This window comes from Patagioenas fasciata, chromosome 5 (genome assembly GCF_037038585.1).
Source record: "Patagioenas fasciata isolate bPatFas1 chromosome 5, bPatFas1.hap1, whole genome shotgun sequence".
Taxonomy (NCBI): domain Eukaryota; kingdom Metazoa; phylum Chordata; class Aves; order Columbiformes; family Columbidae; genus Patagioenas; species Patagioenas fasciata.
The window spans coordinates 67,854,453-67,872,126 of NC_092524.1; the positions used below are offsets into that span (position 1 = coordinate 67,854,453).

The 17,674-nt window shown below is 46.1% G+C and overlaps 1 protein-coding gene across 1 annotated transcript in view; it reads left to right on the forward strand.

Moving 5' to 3' along the window:
• The first annotated feature begins 4,279 nt into the window (after positions 1 to 4,279).
• Positions 4,280 to 17,674, forward strand: part of PELI2 (pellino E3 ubiquitin protein ligase family member 2) — an 85,232-nt gene continuing 71,837 nt past the window's right edge. The window contains exon 1 of the mRNA XM_065839743.2: positions 4,280 to 4,494. Coding sequence (XP_065695815.1) covers positions 4,418 to 4,494 — 77 coding nt within the window. The 5' untranslated portion in view covers positions 4,280 to 4,417. The remainder of the gene's footprint in view (positions 4,495 to 17,674) is intronic.

The following is a 17,674-nucleotide window of genomic DNA, read 5'->3' on the forward strand; positions in this document are numbered from 1 at the left end:
TCAGAGAGGTTCTCCTGCCCTTCTGCTCTGCCTTGGGGAGACCACACCTGGAATATTGTGTCCAGTTGTGGCCCCTCAGTTCCAGAAGGACAGGGAACTGCTGGAGAGAGTCCAGCGCAGGCACCAAGATGCTGGAGGGAGTGGAGCATCTCCCGTGTGAGGAAAGGCTGAGGGAGCTGGGGCTCTGGAGCTGGAGAAGAGGAGACTGAGGGGGCACTCATTCCTGGGGATCAATATGGAAAGGGGGAGTGTCAGGAGGATGGAGCCAGGCTCTTCTCGGTGACAACCAATGACAGGACAAGGGGTAATGGGTTCAAACTGGATCACGAGAGGTTCCACTTAAATTTGGGAAGAAACTTGTTCCTGGTGAGGGTGTCAGAGCCTGGCCCAGGCTGCCCAGGGAGGTTGTGGAGTCTCCTTCTGTGCAGCCATTCAAACCCGCCTGGACACCTTCCTGTGGAACCTCAGCTGGGTGTTCCTGCTCCATGGGGGGATTGCACTGGATGAGCTTTCCAGGTCCCTTCCAATCCCTGACATTCTGTGATTCTGCGATTCTATTTATGTGTTGATCCCACGTACTGCGATCTTCATGCGCAGCATAAGCCACAGGTATGACGTTAAGGTTATTTGCATCTTTCAATAGTTTCTTTATATTTGAAGCCCGGTCGCTAGACCTTGATTCATAAAAGTGCCAAAGTACTTACTTAGAGTGGAGCACATCTGTAAGTACTTTGCTGAATTAGAGGCTTATTAATCTTCCTGCATTTAAAATAACTTTTCATTACATTTTAAAAATAAATGGGCACGTACTATTTCTTTGTGTTTGGGATTTGTTTTTTTTTTTTTAACATTGATTTTAATGCTCTTCTGGCTTGGCTGGATATCTTTCCTTTCCTTTCCAGCCAAGCAGCTGCTTGTGCTAAACCTGGGAGTAAACTCCGATGTTGGGAAGGAACTCTGACATGTTATCTGCAATTCCCACTTCCAAGGGGAAAACAAGCAAACCTCTCTTCATCCCCCTGAAAAGCCATGCTGAGCCACCCCCGACACGAGACCGCAAGGCATTTTGAGCTGAAAAATAGCAGAATGCAGCTGTGGGTACTTTTCTCAATTATTTCAATGGATTTAGGGAAAAATGCCAGCAAAGTGTTGCTTGCACCAGTTGCAAAAGGAATTTTCGGAGCTGGAGGAAATAGCGGTGCTGGGATTCGGGGCTGCGATCTCTGCGGGATGGGGAGCCACGTGATGCACGGCAAAGCTGCTCCATGCTCTGCTTCATTAGTCAAAAATTAGGGATTTAAAAATGAAAAGCAGGTTTCCAGTGCTAGGAGCAACAGGTCCTTGGGAACTGCAACAAGAAAACCTCTGATTTGGGAAGAAAAGACCCAGCAGCCCTTAAAACACCCCGTGGGGCTGGGGTTGAGCCTCCTTCTTCACTTGTCAGCCTGAAATACCCCGCGGGGAGATGCAGGACGAAGAGACCGCACATGTACAGATGAAATACATCTCCAAGGAAAAACAATAATGCACGAACCCAAGTGGCAAGTGTTATCTGACCATCTCCCCCAAAGGTATGTAGTGGGGGTTCCTCCTCAACCCATTGCAGCTCATCCATGTGCTACTAATGCATCAGGTGCAAATATCCCCCTGTCAATCCCATTGAGCTCTTTTTTCCTGGCCTGCACTTTTATTTTTCACCAATGCAAACTGGTGCATTTTCTGCAGTTAATAATTTTTTTTCAGCCATGCAAACCAGTGCATTTTCTGCAGTTAACAATTCCTGCACTTCTGTATTTAAATACAGCAAACGAGCTGGTTCGCATGCTGAACAACAAAATGCGCCGGCCCGGCAAAAGGGTGCGGAACCTTGTGGTTCTGAGCCTCGTGCACAAGACTCTACACAACTTTTCCATGTTCTCCAAAAAACGTAGTGTTAGAAAATGAGAAATTGGGTAAATGGGGAAAAATCAGATCTTCAAGGTCTTTCCTTGTCCCCCGTGGGGGGCTGGGGGAGCAGCAGAAGATGCTGTAAATCCAGCTTCTTATGGGAAGCCTGGCTGAGCTGAGCTTTTTGGGAGCATTTTTGGAAGAGTATTACGATTTGTTTCTGCCGTGTGAAAGCCAAGCTGCCGCAAAGGTCTTGATTTCGGGGGGAGAAATGGGAGAAGTTGAAGAGGATGAAGCCAGGAGGTTTGTTTTTCACGCTGTTTTCGGGGGCCTATTTGTTTTCTTTGACAGTGACTTACAGCCCGGCTTTCTTTTCTATTTTGTTAAGGCAATAAAGAAGATAAATCTGTAATAATTCAGCTCTCTGTCTTTAATAAAATCTTGTCTTCTTCACACCGCCTCTGGGAAGATCTCCATTTTGCAGCCCTATGAGATTGACTGGGTTTTTCCATTTCACCTCTTTACCAGAAACGACAGAAAAATAACATTATTGGGAAAATTAATAGCTAAATACAATTTCAGACAGAGCGAAAGCTTTCGGTATAAGGAACAGGACTCAATCCTGAGTCTGGTTGTACCGGCCCAGGGGAGGCTTTTTGGTGAAGACCAGGAGCAGCGTGGCCGCTGCAATTTCCTTTCTCTTCGTTAACGGGCTCCCAGGTTGGAGACCTCAAATAGCAGCTAATGAGAATTTCCATCCCCAACGCGGATCGATGTCGAGCTAATCTTGTTGGTTTTGTGCTTGCGTTGGGTATCGAGAAGAATGGAAATGAATCTCCGAGTGCTGGGGGAGATGCTGAGGCAGCGATGGGCTGGGTGGGAAAGTCTTTGGGAGTCACTGTCAAAAGTTCAGGACTTTTTATGCACCCTGATGCCTTTTTAGCCCAGTTTTGCATAGCACAAGATCTTGGTCTGCCCACTGATATTTTGATTTAATGACTTATTTCGCGTAAATCTGTCAGCAATGGTGTGAAAATGCGTTTGCGCTCGAGCATCGCCGGCTGTGGGTTTTCAGGGAGGTGACACGGGCTTGGGAATAGTGTGGTCACCTGCTTTCATTCATGACTTTTTCCTTCTTTTTTATTGGAGAGTAAGTTTTTAGAAGGAATAAAGCAGCCCCAGCTCAGCTTTGGAGCAGACCTGTAATGCTCGAGGCAGCAGTTGTGCCTGGAGAGATGAGTCAGAGCATTGAAAAGCGTTGGCTTTGTAAAGCTCTTCCTGAAGACCAAATGTGGCGGGGTGGGGGGAAGACGGGACATTTTTGCAGCCTCAGAGGAAGACAATGGAGAGAAGAGTCCAGAAGATGGGCTCCACAGCTCCTTCCTCATCTAGGGATGAGAGATTGGAGAGAAGTCATTCGTCGGCCACAAGTGCAGAACCGTAGAATAGTTTGGGCTGAAGGGACCTTCCCAGCTCCCCCAGTGCCACCCCTGCCATGAGCAGGGACATCTTCACCAGCTCAGGTTGCTCAGAGCCCCGTCCAGCCTGGCCTGGGATGTCTCCAGGGATGGTTCATCCACCACCTCTCTGGCCAACCTGGGCCAGGCTCTCAACACCTTCATCATAAAAAATTTCTTCCTTATATCTAGTCTGAATCTACTTTTTTTCTAATTTAAAGTGATGGTGGCTACTCAAGACCACCACACTGGAAACCGCAGGGAAGGTGTAGGAGGCAGGTGGTGGCCTGGACCACCCCCCCTCTTCTGAGGCAGAAGGTGACACAGGAGCTCTCTGGAGGGAATGCAGAGCACTGCACTGATCTAGAACCACATGGAGGTGATCTAGAGCCCCACCCCATCCACAGGTAGCCCAGAACCACCCACCCAAACAGGAGGTGACCAAATCCTTGGAGATGATCCAGAACCCTGAGGTGATCTAGAACCCTGAGCTGATCCAGCACCTGCAGTCCAGACAGAAGGTAGCCCAGCCCCAGGTGATCTAGAACCAGGCCTCCAGGCAGGTGTGGGTCTAAAGACCCCCGCCCGGCATCCAGACACCCGCCAGGGGCAGGAGGTGATCTAGAACCCCACACTGTGAGCCAGTCCCCCCCACCCCACTCCTCCCGCTGGAGTGCGTCCCCTTTAAGAGCGGCCCCGTCCCCTTTACTCTATGTTTACATAACACAGCGAGGCCGTACCACTCGCGGGTGCTGAGAGGGGGGGGCAGGGTGCGAAGAAAGGGGCGGGGCGCCGCGGCGCGCCCCCTCCGCAGGCGGTGAATGGGAGCGGGGAGACGGGGGTGAGGGGCGGGGCCAATTTGCTCCTCCCACCCCCTGCCGCGGCGACTTGGTACGTCCCCCTCGGCGCTCCGCCCCTCGTCCCCCCCCCCGGGTGTAGTGGCCGTTGTCGGGCGGCCGGCGGCTCAGTGCGGGGTTCGGTGCGGGGCGCAGCGTGGAGCCCGCTCGGGACCGGCTCCCCGGCGGCGGATGGGACTGTAGCGGCGGCCCCGGGTGTACTTCGCGGCGGCCCCCATGTTTTCCCCCAGCCAGGAGGAGCACTGCGCGCCTAACAAGGAGCCCGTCAAGTACGGGGAGCTGGTGGTGCTGGGGTGAGCGCTGCGGACGGGCGCCGGGGCGGGTGGCGGGGACCGGCCGTGGGGCGGCGGGGAAGCGAGAAGCGAGACCCGCGGTGAGGGGAAGGTGGGTTGGGGGGGACGCGGCGCTTCCCGCCTTTCCCCGCCGGGAGATGGGGTGGGGGGGCGGCCGCGTGTCCCGTCCCCGCCGGCGGAGCTGCGGCTCCGGTGGTTCGGAGCGGGGAGGGAGGGATGTCGGGGCACCGGGGCCTGCGGCGGCGGGTTGGAGAGAAACTTTGCGCGGGGTTGAGACCCCGGTCCCGTCCTTCCCCCGGCCCCGTCCCTCCCCTTGGTGCGGAGCGGCCGCGCTCATCCCCGCACCCGGTTGCTGGGTTCCCCCTCTCGGCTTCTCCCCCGCTCCCAGAGACGGGCTGCAGGGGAGATGACTTTGGAATTGGGAGGAAAGCCGGGGAAGGGGGGGGTTGGGAGGGTGAAGCGCGTATATTCAGATTCGTAGCGCGAATGTTTATTTTCTCAGCTTGGTGCGGATCTTCAAGTAATCCTCTTGGTATTATGTTCTTGCCCTGCTGTTAAAGCTGGAAGCCTTTCTGCTGAACGCAGTAGAAGCAGATGAGGGAGATGCGTCTAAGCCGCGCTTGCTGAGAGCCCTTGTGAACCTTCTAAGAGATGCTTAATTTTGATAGTTTAATATGGAGAAACGTATGGTTAATTGAATAATTTTTAGTAATAAGTAGAATAGCGAGGTTTCAAGCCAACCGTGAAGCAGAACAGTTACAGCCTTGCTGTGTTCTTCAGCCTCCCCCAGAATCTGTTACATATTTGCTGCAAGGTCGTAGAAAACCTTATTCTCCTTTGTTAGGGTTTTTATTTGTTTTGTTTTGGTCGAGTCGTTTCATAAAGAGCCGTGTTCAACTCTTTGAATGGCTGGGAGCAGGTAAAAACAACAGTCAAACTGGGTACTCCTGTGTCCAATGGTGAACCTTTTTCCTTAGCGGATGCTAAATGTTTCATATCACGAGACTAGGTCAAGATACAGTTACCATGGAATAAAATGCAGCTATTACCATGAGCGTGGCACTTGAAAGACATGGGTTTGAGTCGAGTAACTTGATTCGGGAGAAATATCCATATCAAACTAAATTGAATAAAGGAACATTCGTGCTTTTTCAGTTGTGGAAATGGAGGGTAACCTCAGCTGTGCAGCACTGTCCATGACAATAAAGTCACAGTATAATGTTGAATCTTTAATAAAATTAGAGTGCATAAATTGATGTTTCGCTGCAGAGGCTTTTTGTGCACAGCTGGAAGCATTTTCCTTTCTGTTGTTTTACTATTTTTAGCAGCAGTTGAAAGTACAGAAGTATGAGATGTTTTGGCTCTGATCTTAACCTAGCAAAGTCTGGTGTGCTTTTCCTTTAATATGGAAATGCATTGATCGCAGCTTAGTGGTCCTGCCAAAGGCCTTGGTCTTCGCTGCTGTGTATTGAAACATGCCAATAAAATGTAAATAAACTTTGTAAGGCTGAGTTTAGTTTTATTTGAGTATCAGCTGCTCTCTAAAACTACTGAGGTTCTATCTTCTGAGTGTTACACGTACTAAAAAAGCAAACAAATCCTCTTGTCCTCGTAGTACAATTAGGAGCGAGAATTCTGCAAACTGGCAGCTGAATTGGACGTGTCTATAGGCTGCACTCAGACAATAGGGCAGTGGCTGACACAGCGTATTGACACCCTGTGGTGGATGGGATGTAGAAATAGGTAGACGTGACAGAAGCAGCCCAGGAAATACCATGACTTCAGTAACTACATTTTCCATTTTTGGACATTAGATTGGGGGTTTACGATGCATTTGACGCTTTAGGAGTTGATTACTGCATTTCCAATCAGAGATGTCTTCATGTAGTGCCATAAATAATACAAACATATCTCTCTTTTTCTTCGGTGACTCAACATTTGTGACTAGGAGCTCTTGGAACAGCTTAAGCATCTGTTCAGTATTCTAAAAACAAATATTCTTAATACCTGTTTTGTATTAGCGTCTTGTAATCTGGAGTTCCACTTAAACAAGACAATGTAAATCTGCTCTCCTCCCATAGCGACACTGAGACCTGTGGACCAGCAGAAGCGTCGCAGCTCTGGTTACAACTGCTTGATTCAAATGGATAGAGTGCCATCGCAGCCAGATATTGTTGTAAAGCTCTTTTCAGACATGTGTGGTTTTAGGGGGGAAAAAAAAAGCCTTGATTGTGATGTTGATGAATAACTCCTGTCTTGAGCTGTGAGACTTTTGAATTAGGTGGTGAAAAGGATGATGAACAAAGGAATTGGCGCACCTGGCAAAGTGCTGAGAGTCCTGCTTTTGAGATGACAAAACTTGCCCGTTCTTTTTTGCTCTTATTCTGTTTTAGCAGGATTAAAGTAGGGTCATTGTATACTTGGCCTTTAAATCAAGGGGAAGGCGTTCTTTTGGCAGTAGGAAGTTCTCCCACCAGAACGTGTTCCTGTATTGTCTCGCAATAGTTGTGATGGCTTGTCTGCGCGTTAATGTGATCAAAGGGTAAAGCCTGAGGCATCCTAAGTCAGTCATTGCAGCAAATACATTTCTAATAACGTCCCCCCTGTAGTCTGTTACATATTTTCTGTCAGCGATGTGGAAGCGCATGTCTGGTTAAGATTTTTGTCGAGGTTTACATAATCAGTGTTGTAGTGAATCAAAACAGTTTATGTAGATCAAGCCAGACAGGTCAAGATGGCTGGTAAAGAAGAGATCATCTGCTTGGTTGTGAATCTGCTCGTGCGCATCTGCTCGGAGCATCATCTGTTCACAGAACGCTGTGGATTTCTTGGTGAAGCAGAAACGTTCATATTCTAATATTTTTTTTCTGGAAAAAGGAAAAACAAACAAAAAAACCCTCCTGTATTTGAAGTCCCATCAAAGTAATGCCCCATTATATTTTTATTCGACACGAGGCTGGAAGGAGTTTAAGGTGATACTGCATAGAATGTCATGGTGTTAATGGGTTTTGCCAGTAACCTCCGTTGGACTTGTACCTGGTTAGTGTCTTGAGCCATATGTTCCATCCTCATCCTCCTACTACCCCCTTTTCCCCCCAACTTGAATCACATTTTGAAGAATTCGTTCTGTTTTTCACTGAAAGCTGTGGGCTATTCAGTCTCTTCCTTTGGGACTGCACGGTGCAGCTTTAACTTCTCAGAAACTTGATGAGAATTTTGTCAGTGGAAGGGCGAATACCAAAGCAACATGAGTTTTAGTCAATGGCTGAGATCTCTAGCGATGAAAAGATTTTATACCTGACATTACATACTTTCAAAGTGGTGCATTACAAACAATTCTAAGGAGTTTGGGAGGGGGTTTCTAATAGGTGTGTTGCATGTAAGTGTAGTATTTCTTACTAAGATTTGTTTTTTTTCTCATGATGCTGCTCTGGTGATAAATTAAGATAATTTTCCCAAGTCAAGCCTGCTTTGCCTGTGATGGTAATTGCTGGGTGATCTCGACCCATGAGCCTTTTGTTATATTTTCTCCACCGTGTTGAGCTGAGGAGGGGAGTGATTGAGCAGCTTTGGTGGGCAGAGTCAACCCACTGCATGTGTTTATAGTGGGAAATTCTCCAGTAACCTCTGAGAAGTTGTTCTGATTGATAGGCCACTTTATACTTGGAGCAAATTTAGATTTCAGACATGTCTTTTTCTGTTCCTCTGAAGTGACCTGCATTTTTAGACACCTGTGTCTAAAACAGTGTGCCCAGGTGGCCAAGAAGGCCAATGGTATCCTGTCCTGTATCAAAAACAGCGTGGTCAGCAGGAGAAGGGCAGTGATCCTTCCCCTGTGCTCTGCATTGGGGAGGCCACACCTGGAGTATTGTGTTCAGTTCTGGGCCCCTCAGGTCAGGAAAGAGATTGAAGTGCTGGAGCGGGTCCAGAGAAGAGCAACAAGAGTGGGGAAGGGACTTGAGCACAAGCCCTATGGGGAGAGGCTGAGGGAGCTGGGCTTGTTCAGTCTGGAGCAGAGGAGGCTTAGAGGTGAGCTCAGCACTCTCTAGAACGACCTGAAGGGCAGTTCTAGCCAGGGGAGATTGGGCTCTTCTCCCAGGCACTCAGCAATAGGACAAGGGGGCAACTCTGCCAGGGGAAATTGAGGCTGGAGATGAGAAAGCAATTCTGTGCAGAGAGAGTGGTCAGCATTGGAATGGCTGCCCAGGGAGGTGCTGGACTCACCGGCCCTGGAGGTTTTTAAACTGAGATTGGCCATGGCACTCAGTGCCGTGATCTGGTCAATGGACTGGAGTTGGACCAAGGGTTGGACTGGATGATCTCTGAGGTCTTTTCCAACCCAGTCCATTCTGTGATTCTGTTTCTTATTTTTGTGATGAATCAACATTGCTTCTTAATTCCTGCCTCCTTGATGGGCTAAATAAAGTTCCTGAAGTGTTTCCCCGTTTTAAGCACATTTCCAGTGTTTAACTTACCTGCCTGGCTCTTCATGGAACTCATTTGTTAATGTCTTGCTGTGCAGTTCAGGAAGAAGCCGATGCAGTTTCAGTAGTGTTGGCAAATGCAGATGCGATATGGTCTCTCTGCTTATCCTTGATAACTCTTTATGGACCAAATGCAGCAGGAGGGTCATCCTGATTAATGCATTAAACTGTCAACTTATGTTGCACTTAAATTGTTTGATATCAAGTTGAAGCTTTGTTTAATGATTCTGCGGTTTTTCTGCGCTATGTGGTGTAGATATATTGGTGAAACTGCTCAGATGACTTGAGCTCTGCTTTTGAGCCTTATTTAAAAATGGACTTCAGGCTTTATTTAAAGGAGTGTCTATAGCAAATAGTGGTACCACCCATTAAATACATTCAAGGTCATGATTCTCTCTGAGAATCATTTGCTTCAACAGCCATAGCTCGAAGGAGAAACTGATTTATTTTTTGATTTGATATTGACAGTGGCTTCTTGGAGACCTTTATGTCTTGTGCTTAGTTTATGATGGATCTCATACGCTGAGTGTTGAGAATATGTGATCAGTGCCAGTTCAGAGCTTGCAAGTATATTAATCAAACACCAAAAGTATTGTGGCTGAATAGAACATTAACTGCAGTGTAAGGAAAAAAATAGTAGAAAGGGTTATATTTGAGGAAAGATTTTTTTCAGTGAATGGCAGCACAGAGAAATGGTTTTGCTTCATTTAAGCCAAGAAAGAAAACATATCCGAGTTGGTTTTCTGCGCCTATGCTATTCCTTGGAGTACTTTTGACTGTCTCAGAGTACAGATTTGTATCCAGCTGTGGGCTTTATTCACACATCTCGATACCCATGTAAAATCAGAAAGCAGAAACTTCAAACTCTAGAAGCAAAAATCCGTATTTGTCGAAGCAAATCGGAGCGTCAAAGATCTGCGTGTTTAATGCTTGTTGTAGAAAGGAAACTGAGTGCATTCTGGAAGTTAAGCTGTAATCCCTTTGGCATGTGCAGGCAGTGAGTTGCACATGTCCAAGTGGAAGATGAATTTTTTGTCTTAAAATATGGGAAACGAACTGTATACTCTGAGTAAACAAGTCTGAGAAATGTAAGACGCCGTTGCCTTTGACTGATGCACTTCCCTTGTAGAACCAAATAGCTGCTCCTTTCCAATCTTGGCATAATTAGGGATGCATAGTTTTCCATTTTCAGTTGAAATTTATAAATGAGTAGATGCTGTGAGAGTCCACTTGACTCTCCTTAAAACTATGCATATAAAACTAGAAATTGCTTTCTAGGCTATTAAGATTGTGGTTGTTGTTGCTGCTGAAAGCAGCGTCTTGCTTAAGCCATTTGATGCTCTATCATAACAGCAGGCTGTTTTTGAACTGTGATTACAAGGTTGCTTGAGAACAGAGCTTTTCCTAACAGGTCAGGAACTTTTTATTATCCAGTTCAAACTAAATTATGTCTGGTTTTTACTCATTTTTTATGGAGTTAATACTGCTCTCTAACTTGCTCTGCTGTTATTCCTCAATAGCACGTATCGATGTGATACTTTAAGATGCAACCTTCTTTTCCTTTAAGCTAATGAGGAGGTGGCACTGTGCCCGAACCAACACACCTTGCTGAAGGTAGTTTATTAGTTCAGAGGACCAGCAGAGAAGTTTTACAACTGTTTGCAAACCACTACAGACATGCCTGTAGGCAACAGCTGTTTAGGTAGCCTGAACCTGCAGTTGCCTTGTGTTGTTTGGCTTCTTGCTGTTGTCTGCGCATGGTTTGGTTCTGAATTTGTCTTGGGTATCCGTGATGGATATGAGCATGAAACCTTCACAAGGAGACTCCTCTAGTGTGTTGTACAGTCTTTGTGTTTAGTAGAAGGGCTTCTCATGGTGTCACTAGAGTTGTTTGGTTGTTCTGCACCGTTTTACTTGTGGCTTGTTTTCCTCTAGTTGGCAAAGCAAGCAAAATAGAGGAGGATTCTGTCTGAGCTCCCAGCTTGAAGCAGAAACTCTAGTTGGTTTCCAGGTGTACTCTCTGCTTGTACTGATACTCTACATCTCATTTGTACCGAGGATGCTTTTCCTTTTAACAAGAAATATGTTTATTTGTACTCTGTCCCAAGATCACCACTGGAAAGCTTGCATGTGACTTGTCACAAGCTTAAACCTTGAGGGACAGGAATGGGGATGCTGGCATACAGAGCATGCCTGCTTCCAGAGACTTATAAGGCAAAGCTGCTCAGTTTGTTTCATAAATAGGTCACTAAATGTGTCCTTGCATGTTTCGCTTTTATCACCTGCACATGCTAATACTATGTTGGAGGGGTCCAGCTTTTCTTTTAGATGACTTGTTTCCCTCTTGGCAGGATGCACTTCAGAACGTTATGCCTTCCTTACCTTTGCCTCTTATTTTTTAGGCATCTGCTGGTTAGCACTGGGTCTTGAGGTTATAGCATCACTCACATACTTTGGGGGACTGATTTGTAACTTCTCAGGCAAACTGTAAGTAACATCTGGGATTAGACTGTTTTAATCCTATTACTCAGTGGTTTAGAATAGGTCTCGGTCCTCATATTAAGGGAATAGTACAGGCAAGAGCAGAAGGGGCTTCCACAGCAGCAGATGAATGTGCTGTGGGTGTGTGTGGGGAATAGCTTAGCAGGGCTGGCTTTGGGTTTGACTGACTCTTCAAAATAAACAGCTTTCTGCTGCCCTTCCCACAAACAGCACTAGAGTTATAGAGGTGAAGGTACAAGAGAATGATCTTTGCACGGCAAAGCTTCAACAGTTGCGATATAAACATTCAGTCTTGTTACTGAGGGACGCGGCATTTCAATACGCTTGGGTTACGCGTGATACGTGAAACCGGTGACGCTGGGCTTGCGTTGTCTAGATGTCGCTTTTACTCGTTCTGATTAGTAGAACTTGTGTTCCTAAATACAGGGAGCTTCTGAGCCGTAAAAGCTGAACTTTTCAGTTCTTCCAAGGCTAGACGATGAAGTCCTGTGAGGTCGGTCGGAATGGTCCATGCAGCTTCATAGAAGCAGCTCCTGCTGAAGAAAGTATGATTCAGCTAAAAGCTTTTCTCTGTTTCACAACAGAAATGTGTAGACAAAAGCGATTATAAACAGCAGTTGTGAAAATGGATACAGACAACATCTACAGCGCTGAAGAGTTTGTTGTATTAAAAGCAAAGTGGTTTTGAGCTGAGCTGAGCTGAATTTGCTTATGAAGGTGCTGACTGCTGAAGGACCTGTTTGCTGTGCTTCTATCAATAGCAATTTCTTTCTGCCATAGGGAGGGAAAGCAAACCAGCCCTGGTTGGTGCTTCTGGAAGTGATTTGCTTTAAGTGGTTTCGTTTGTTTGTTTTTTCCCATCTTTAATGTTGGACTTAGGCACACTGCGTATTATGGCCTCACTCTAGATAAAACTAGCAATGAGTCAAGGAGGATGAACTAGATGTGGGACTGTTCCGAATTTAATGTAGCAGGCGGCTTCCTGTGCTAGGGAGCGGTATGAAGACCACATGGGCCCTTATGAAGTATTTGGCAATAAAGACCTAATGTTCATCTGTCATATTTATTGCTTACGTTAACTATGATATAGCTACATTACTCTGTAGCGACTAATTTTATCAAACAGAACCAGAAGCACCCAGTTGCACAGCAAGACAAGTGCGAACTTAACTTAAACTCTCAGTTTGCTGTGCTGCCTCCCCAAAGGAATGGGGACAGGCAAAAAGAAGCACTTGACACATAGTATGTTAAAAAGAAGGCCAAGAAACATGATCCCCTTCTTGAGTATTGTAATGTTAAGTGATCCCCGTTGTTGCAAAATTCTCCTGTTTCCTCTTTACATTCAAGGAATTGAGGACTAGGGAGAAATCTTGGCGTGGTCTTTATAAACACTTTTGGAAGGCAACCTTTATTTTCTACTATAGAGATGCGTTTAGTAGGCTTTCATATTACTCTTTGCCCTCAAATATGGATGCTGTCTGAATTTTAGAATCCGGTAAGTTCATAAACTGTCATGAAATAATGTTATTCTCCAAACTTTAGGCTTTAATAACGCCTAAACAGGTAGGCTTCAAACTTAGGAGGTGCATCTTCTTAAGGCACGTGAATGTCATGGATAAAGACAAAGTGGTTCCGACTGTGAAGACGATTGGTCACTGTATGAAAGCAAACTAAACAAATTGGAGCATATAAAAGCTTAAATCTCCTCTTGTGTATTACAAATAAACCGGAGACCAAATGTGCAAACTCTGTAGCACGTGCCTTTAGGGAGAGTGAACGAACTGTTTAGTCTGGACACAGTGGTTAATGGGCTGAAACTCCGATATAAGCACAGCTGTATTTCTTCACGTGCAACAGCATGACTTTATTTTGATTGTGGATGTCTGATTTAGTAATGGTGGAGTCATGGCCTTTGAAACAGGAGGAACGTCCATATGTCATCCTTTTGTGGGAGAGACCAAGCTGTTGAAAGGTACTAAGAGCTGTACGATTCTGCTTCCCTGCATGTCCTGTGTTCAGCATCTCAAAGATAACTGTGTTTTTTTTGTGGAACGTTGAGTAATAAAGCAGAATGTTGCTGTACTTTCAGCTTGCCTTCCTCCTAGGCCATGCTTGCCCTCTGAGAGCTGTTTGCTCTCATTGAATTCAACTTAATCGTTGAATTCAAAAATCATTTTGGCATTGGAGAGAAAGATTTCAAACTAGATAGGATTCGTGACCTTGTAGCTGTCCTCACCTTTCTGCTAGCAGATGTCTAAGGCCCACTTTGAATCTTAACATTTGCTGGAATGTTTTCCCAGTGTATCAAGGAGTGAGTTTTGAGTTCAGGAGTTTAGTGTGTGGCCTTTAATCAGAACCTGTGGGCAGAAGTCCTGTTCCAGAACCATGTGTGTGGTGGGAGAGGTTCACAGAACCCCAGAATGTCAGGGGTTGGAAGGGACCTGGAAAGCTCATCCAGTGCAATCCCCCCATGGAGCAGGAACACCCAGCTGAGGTTCCACAGGAAGGTGTCCAGGCGGGTTTGAATGGCTGCACAGAAGGAGACTCCACAACCTCCCTGGGCAGCCTGGGCCAGGCTCTGACACCCTCACCAGGAAGAAGTTTCTTCTCAAATTTAAGCGGAACCTCCTGTGTTCCAGTTTGTACCCGTTGCCACTTGTCCTATCATTGGTTGTCACTGAGAAGAGCCTGGCTCCATCCTCCTGACACTCCCCCTTTCCATATTGATCCCCATGAATGAGTCCCCCCTCAGTCTCCTCTTCTCCAGCTCCAGAGCCCCAGCTCCCTCAGCCTTTCCTCACACGGGAGATGCTCCACTCCCTTCAGCATCTTGGTGGCTGCGCTGGACTCTCTCCAGCAGTTCCCTGTCCTTCTGGAACTGAGGGGCCACAACTGGACACAAGATTCCAGGTGGGGTCTCAAGGCTACACCTCGCTGCAGGTCTGTAGCCCCTCTGGCAGAACAGCAGGAGAGATGGAGGATTTCTCTGTGAAATCTTCCCTAATATGATTCTGCCCGAATATTTAATTAAATGAGCTGTCAGTACCTCGGTGGTTTTTGCTAAGAAACTACCACCAATTTAGGCAAATGGAACAAATTGGTGCTGGAGCAGATCTGCGAGGAGACAAGCTTTGGTTGATATGAATAACTGAGGAACTTCTTCCATCAGAGCTAAACCTGGAGAAGGCACTTTGGCAATAGCCAAACAGATCAGTCTTGTGTGTTTTACATGCCTTTTGTTTTTAGCTGGTCTTCACTGAGCTAATGAAAAGCCTGAAGCACAGGAGATGCCTTTAAACAGCCCTGGCCAGCCAGCTGCTCTTGGGACAGCACCGGCGTCCCTGGAGGCCGCAGGAGCTGGGTGGGCAGTGGCTGTGGAAGCTGCAATGCTCTTGGCTTCTTAACTGTGGTGAGACTTTTTTCCTTAGGTAGGATGTCTTGCTGAAGGTGCCGGGATAGAGACCGCAAACCTCTCATTTGTTTTTAGGGATGTGCACTGAAAGTTTTTTCCACGATTCCAAAAGCATTTCTTAAATAATTCTTTTTGCTAGAGAGCCTCTGCACCCATTTAAAGACTTTGACAGAGCTTTCCTAAAACCGCAGAATACGTACCTCCTTTTACCTTTGAGAGATAAATATGCCATTTTTTGCAGTACTTTCACAATATTCTTGCTGTCAGAGCAAAAAAAGCCTTAACTTTTGACTCCTGTTTTGTGCCTTACTTTCCATGTTCAAGCACAAAATACTTGGTTACATTGCTGGCTCAGCCCTGCCTTATCTCTTGGGTTGCACAATCGCACTCCCAGCTGCAACACTCGAGTGCTATATATCTAGTTTTATTGCAAGTTTTGAGTTTCCAGCATGCAGAGGCTGGTGTAATATAGCAAATACCTTTCCATGTAAGGATGCAGGAAGACTAGAAAATATCAAGTGCAGTTCCCTCTGTGAGCACTTAAGCTGGGGTTTAAGTGATTAGCAGGGTCTAAGTCAAGCTCAACGTACCCTCCTAGTTCATTACATTCAATGTGACTTTAAATTCAATTCAGGAATTGGCCTCTGATCGTATATTGCTACTTTGTACTTTAAACCTCTTGGAGGAGACTGGTTTATATTAAGGCTTTACCTACTGGAAATCCTTCAGCATAGAGAGAACAATTGTAAAATAATGCTTTGTTAAAGGGTAAGCGGATCTTTCTGTGGCAAAAGTGATTTGCTCTTTCTCCTCTGGGCATTTCGTAGCTGGTGCAGGCAGGAAGGAACTGGATTTGGGGTTGGCTGAATTCCAGTTGCAGACTCTATTCAGACCGAAGGCAGGAAGAATATGGGCTGGTTTGTAAGTTTTGGGCAGAGGTGGCAGTTGAGAAAAAACAGCTGTCACAGTTTTATGAACTGATGAAAATCGTTGTGAATATGTCAGGTGGTAAAAGTGCGATGCTTTGTGTGGTTAGAGAAAAGCATTAAAGATCAGTTTGTCGTGCATAAGGCAGGGCAGCAAAACCCTTAGTTGAGTAAACCATCTTATTGGTAGATAAGCATCTATGATGCTCTTTAGTGTCCGGAAAGTAAGTGTATTCATTTGTAAAAATAACAATTATTCATTAAAACCAAATGTGCAGCCGCCACCATTCTTGTGCATGAACTAATTAGAGCCTATGTAAGTGACTGTAAGCAGGCTTTTGTGTACTGAAATGATAATAACTTCTCATTTATATTCATTACTAAGTCTAAAGAGCGGTCTGGTTAGCGATAATCTTTCATTTCTTCTTCTGCTCCTAGGTTGTACATACGCTGTTGCCTGTTTTTGGAGAAAAGAGTCTTATTTGATGTACAGAGTTTGACAAGTGTTGTCAAAATTAAATGGTATAGTAAGCAGTATTTAACAGTACCTTTTAGCTTCCTATTATTTGTTGTTTGTTTTATCTTTCTTTGCTTTGGAAGGAAAAAAAGTCCAGGTAATGACTGTTGAGGTGTGCAGTTGTATTGGCAGAACTTCAGCCTAGTTGAAGTCTAGAGAAGTTCGGAACGGTTGCTTGTTTCAAACTGATTGTGATAACTGCTCGTGGCCTCTGGAACTGCTTTTATCTAAGTGTTGTGGGATAAACTGTGTAAGGATCTGATGCCTCTTGGAGACTGTAAGGCACAGACACTGGACAGAGGCAGAACAAGGCATTGGTTTTGGGGTGATGACCCAAACAGATGAAGTCAGATGTCTGAGGTTGTTCCTGCTCCCAGCTGTCCAGGCGGTCGTTTTGGGTGAGGACAGCCCATCCTCAACTGCTGGCACTAGGAGCTCCCTATTCCGGTCATTTTCCATCTGCCTCTAATGAACACACCGTGATTTACTGAGAGATGGAGCAACAGGTGAGGCTGCAGTCTGTAACTGGAAATGAAGTGTGGTCTGGAACTGATTGTATTCCAAAGCTTCCCCGTGCTGTTTGAGCTCTGCTGAGGAGCAGCTGTAAGATGAATGAGCCCCTCACCCCCCTGCCTTGTTGGACATCAGGGGATCAGTGAGCAGTGTAGGATAACAGGACCTGGGGGTCCTGGGGACAGCAGGGTGACCATGAGCCAGCACTGGGCCTTGTGGCCAGGAAGGCCAATGGTACCTGGGGTGGGTTAGAAGGGGGTGGTCAGTAGGTCAGAGAGGTTCTCCTGCCCCTCTGCTCTGCCCTGGGGAGACCACACCTGGAATCTTGTGTCCAGTTGTGGCCCCTCAGTTCCAGAAGGACAGGGAACTACTGCAGAGAGTCCAGCGCAGCCACCAAGATGCTGGAGGGAGTGGAGCATCTCCCGTGTGAGGAAAGGCTGAGGGAGCTGGGGCTCTGGAGCTGGAGGAGAGTACATATCTCATGGTGATGTGTACTTTTGCTTTGGATCTGTTCATCTCTCCTTTTTCACTAAAAAAACATGGCCCTGAAGAATTAGCTCAGTATCTGCTTATTTTGGAAATTCAGCTTTTTGAAAGCATTTTGAACCTGAAACTTTAATTTTGGGAATTGCAACCAGGTATCCCATGTAGTTTAGCAGCCTCATACTTTTGCCGCTCATGTATGAACACAGTTCAGAACGAAGACTCTTACTCTGTGTTACTCCACATAAACATTAAATTATCTGCATGTGAAAAGTCTCCCTTCCCAAGTGGTTGTAAAATAGCCTAGTTGAGGATTTTTGTCCTTGACTGAAACTCTGAAAGG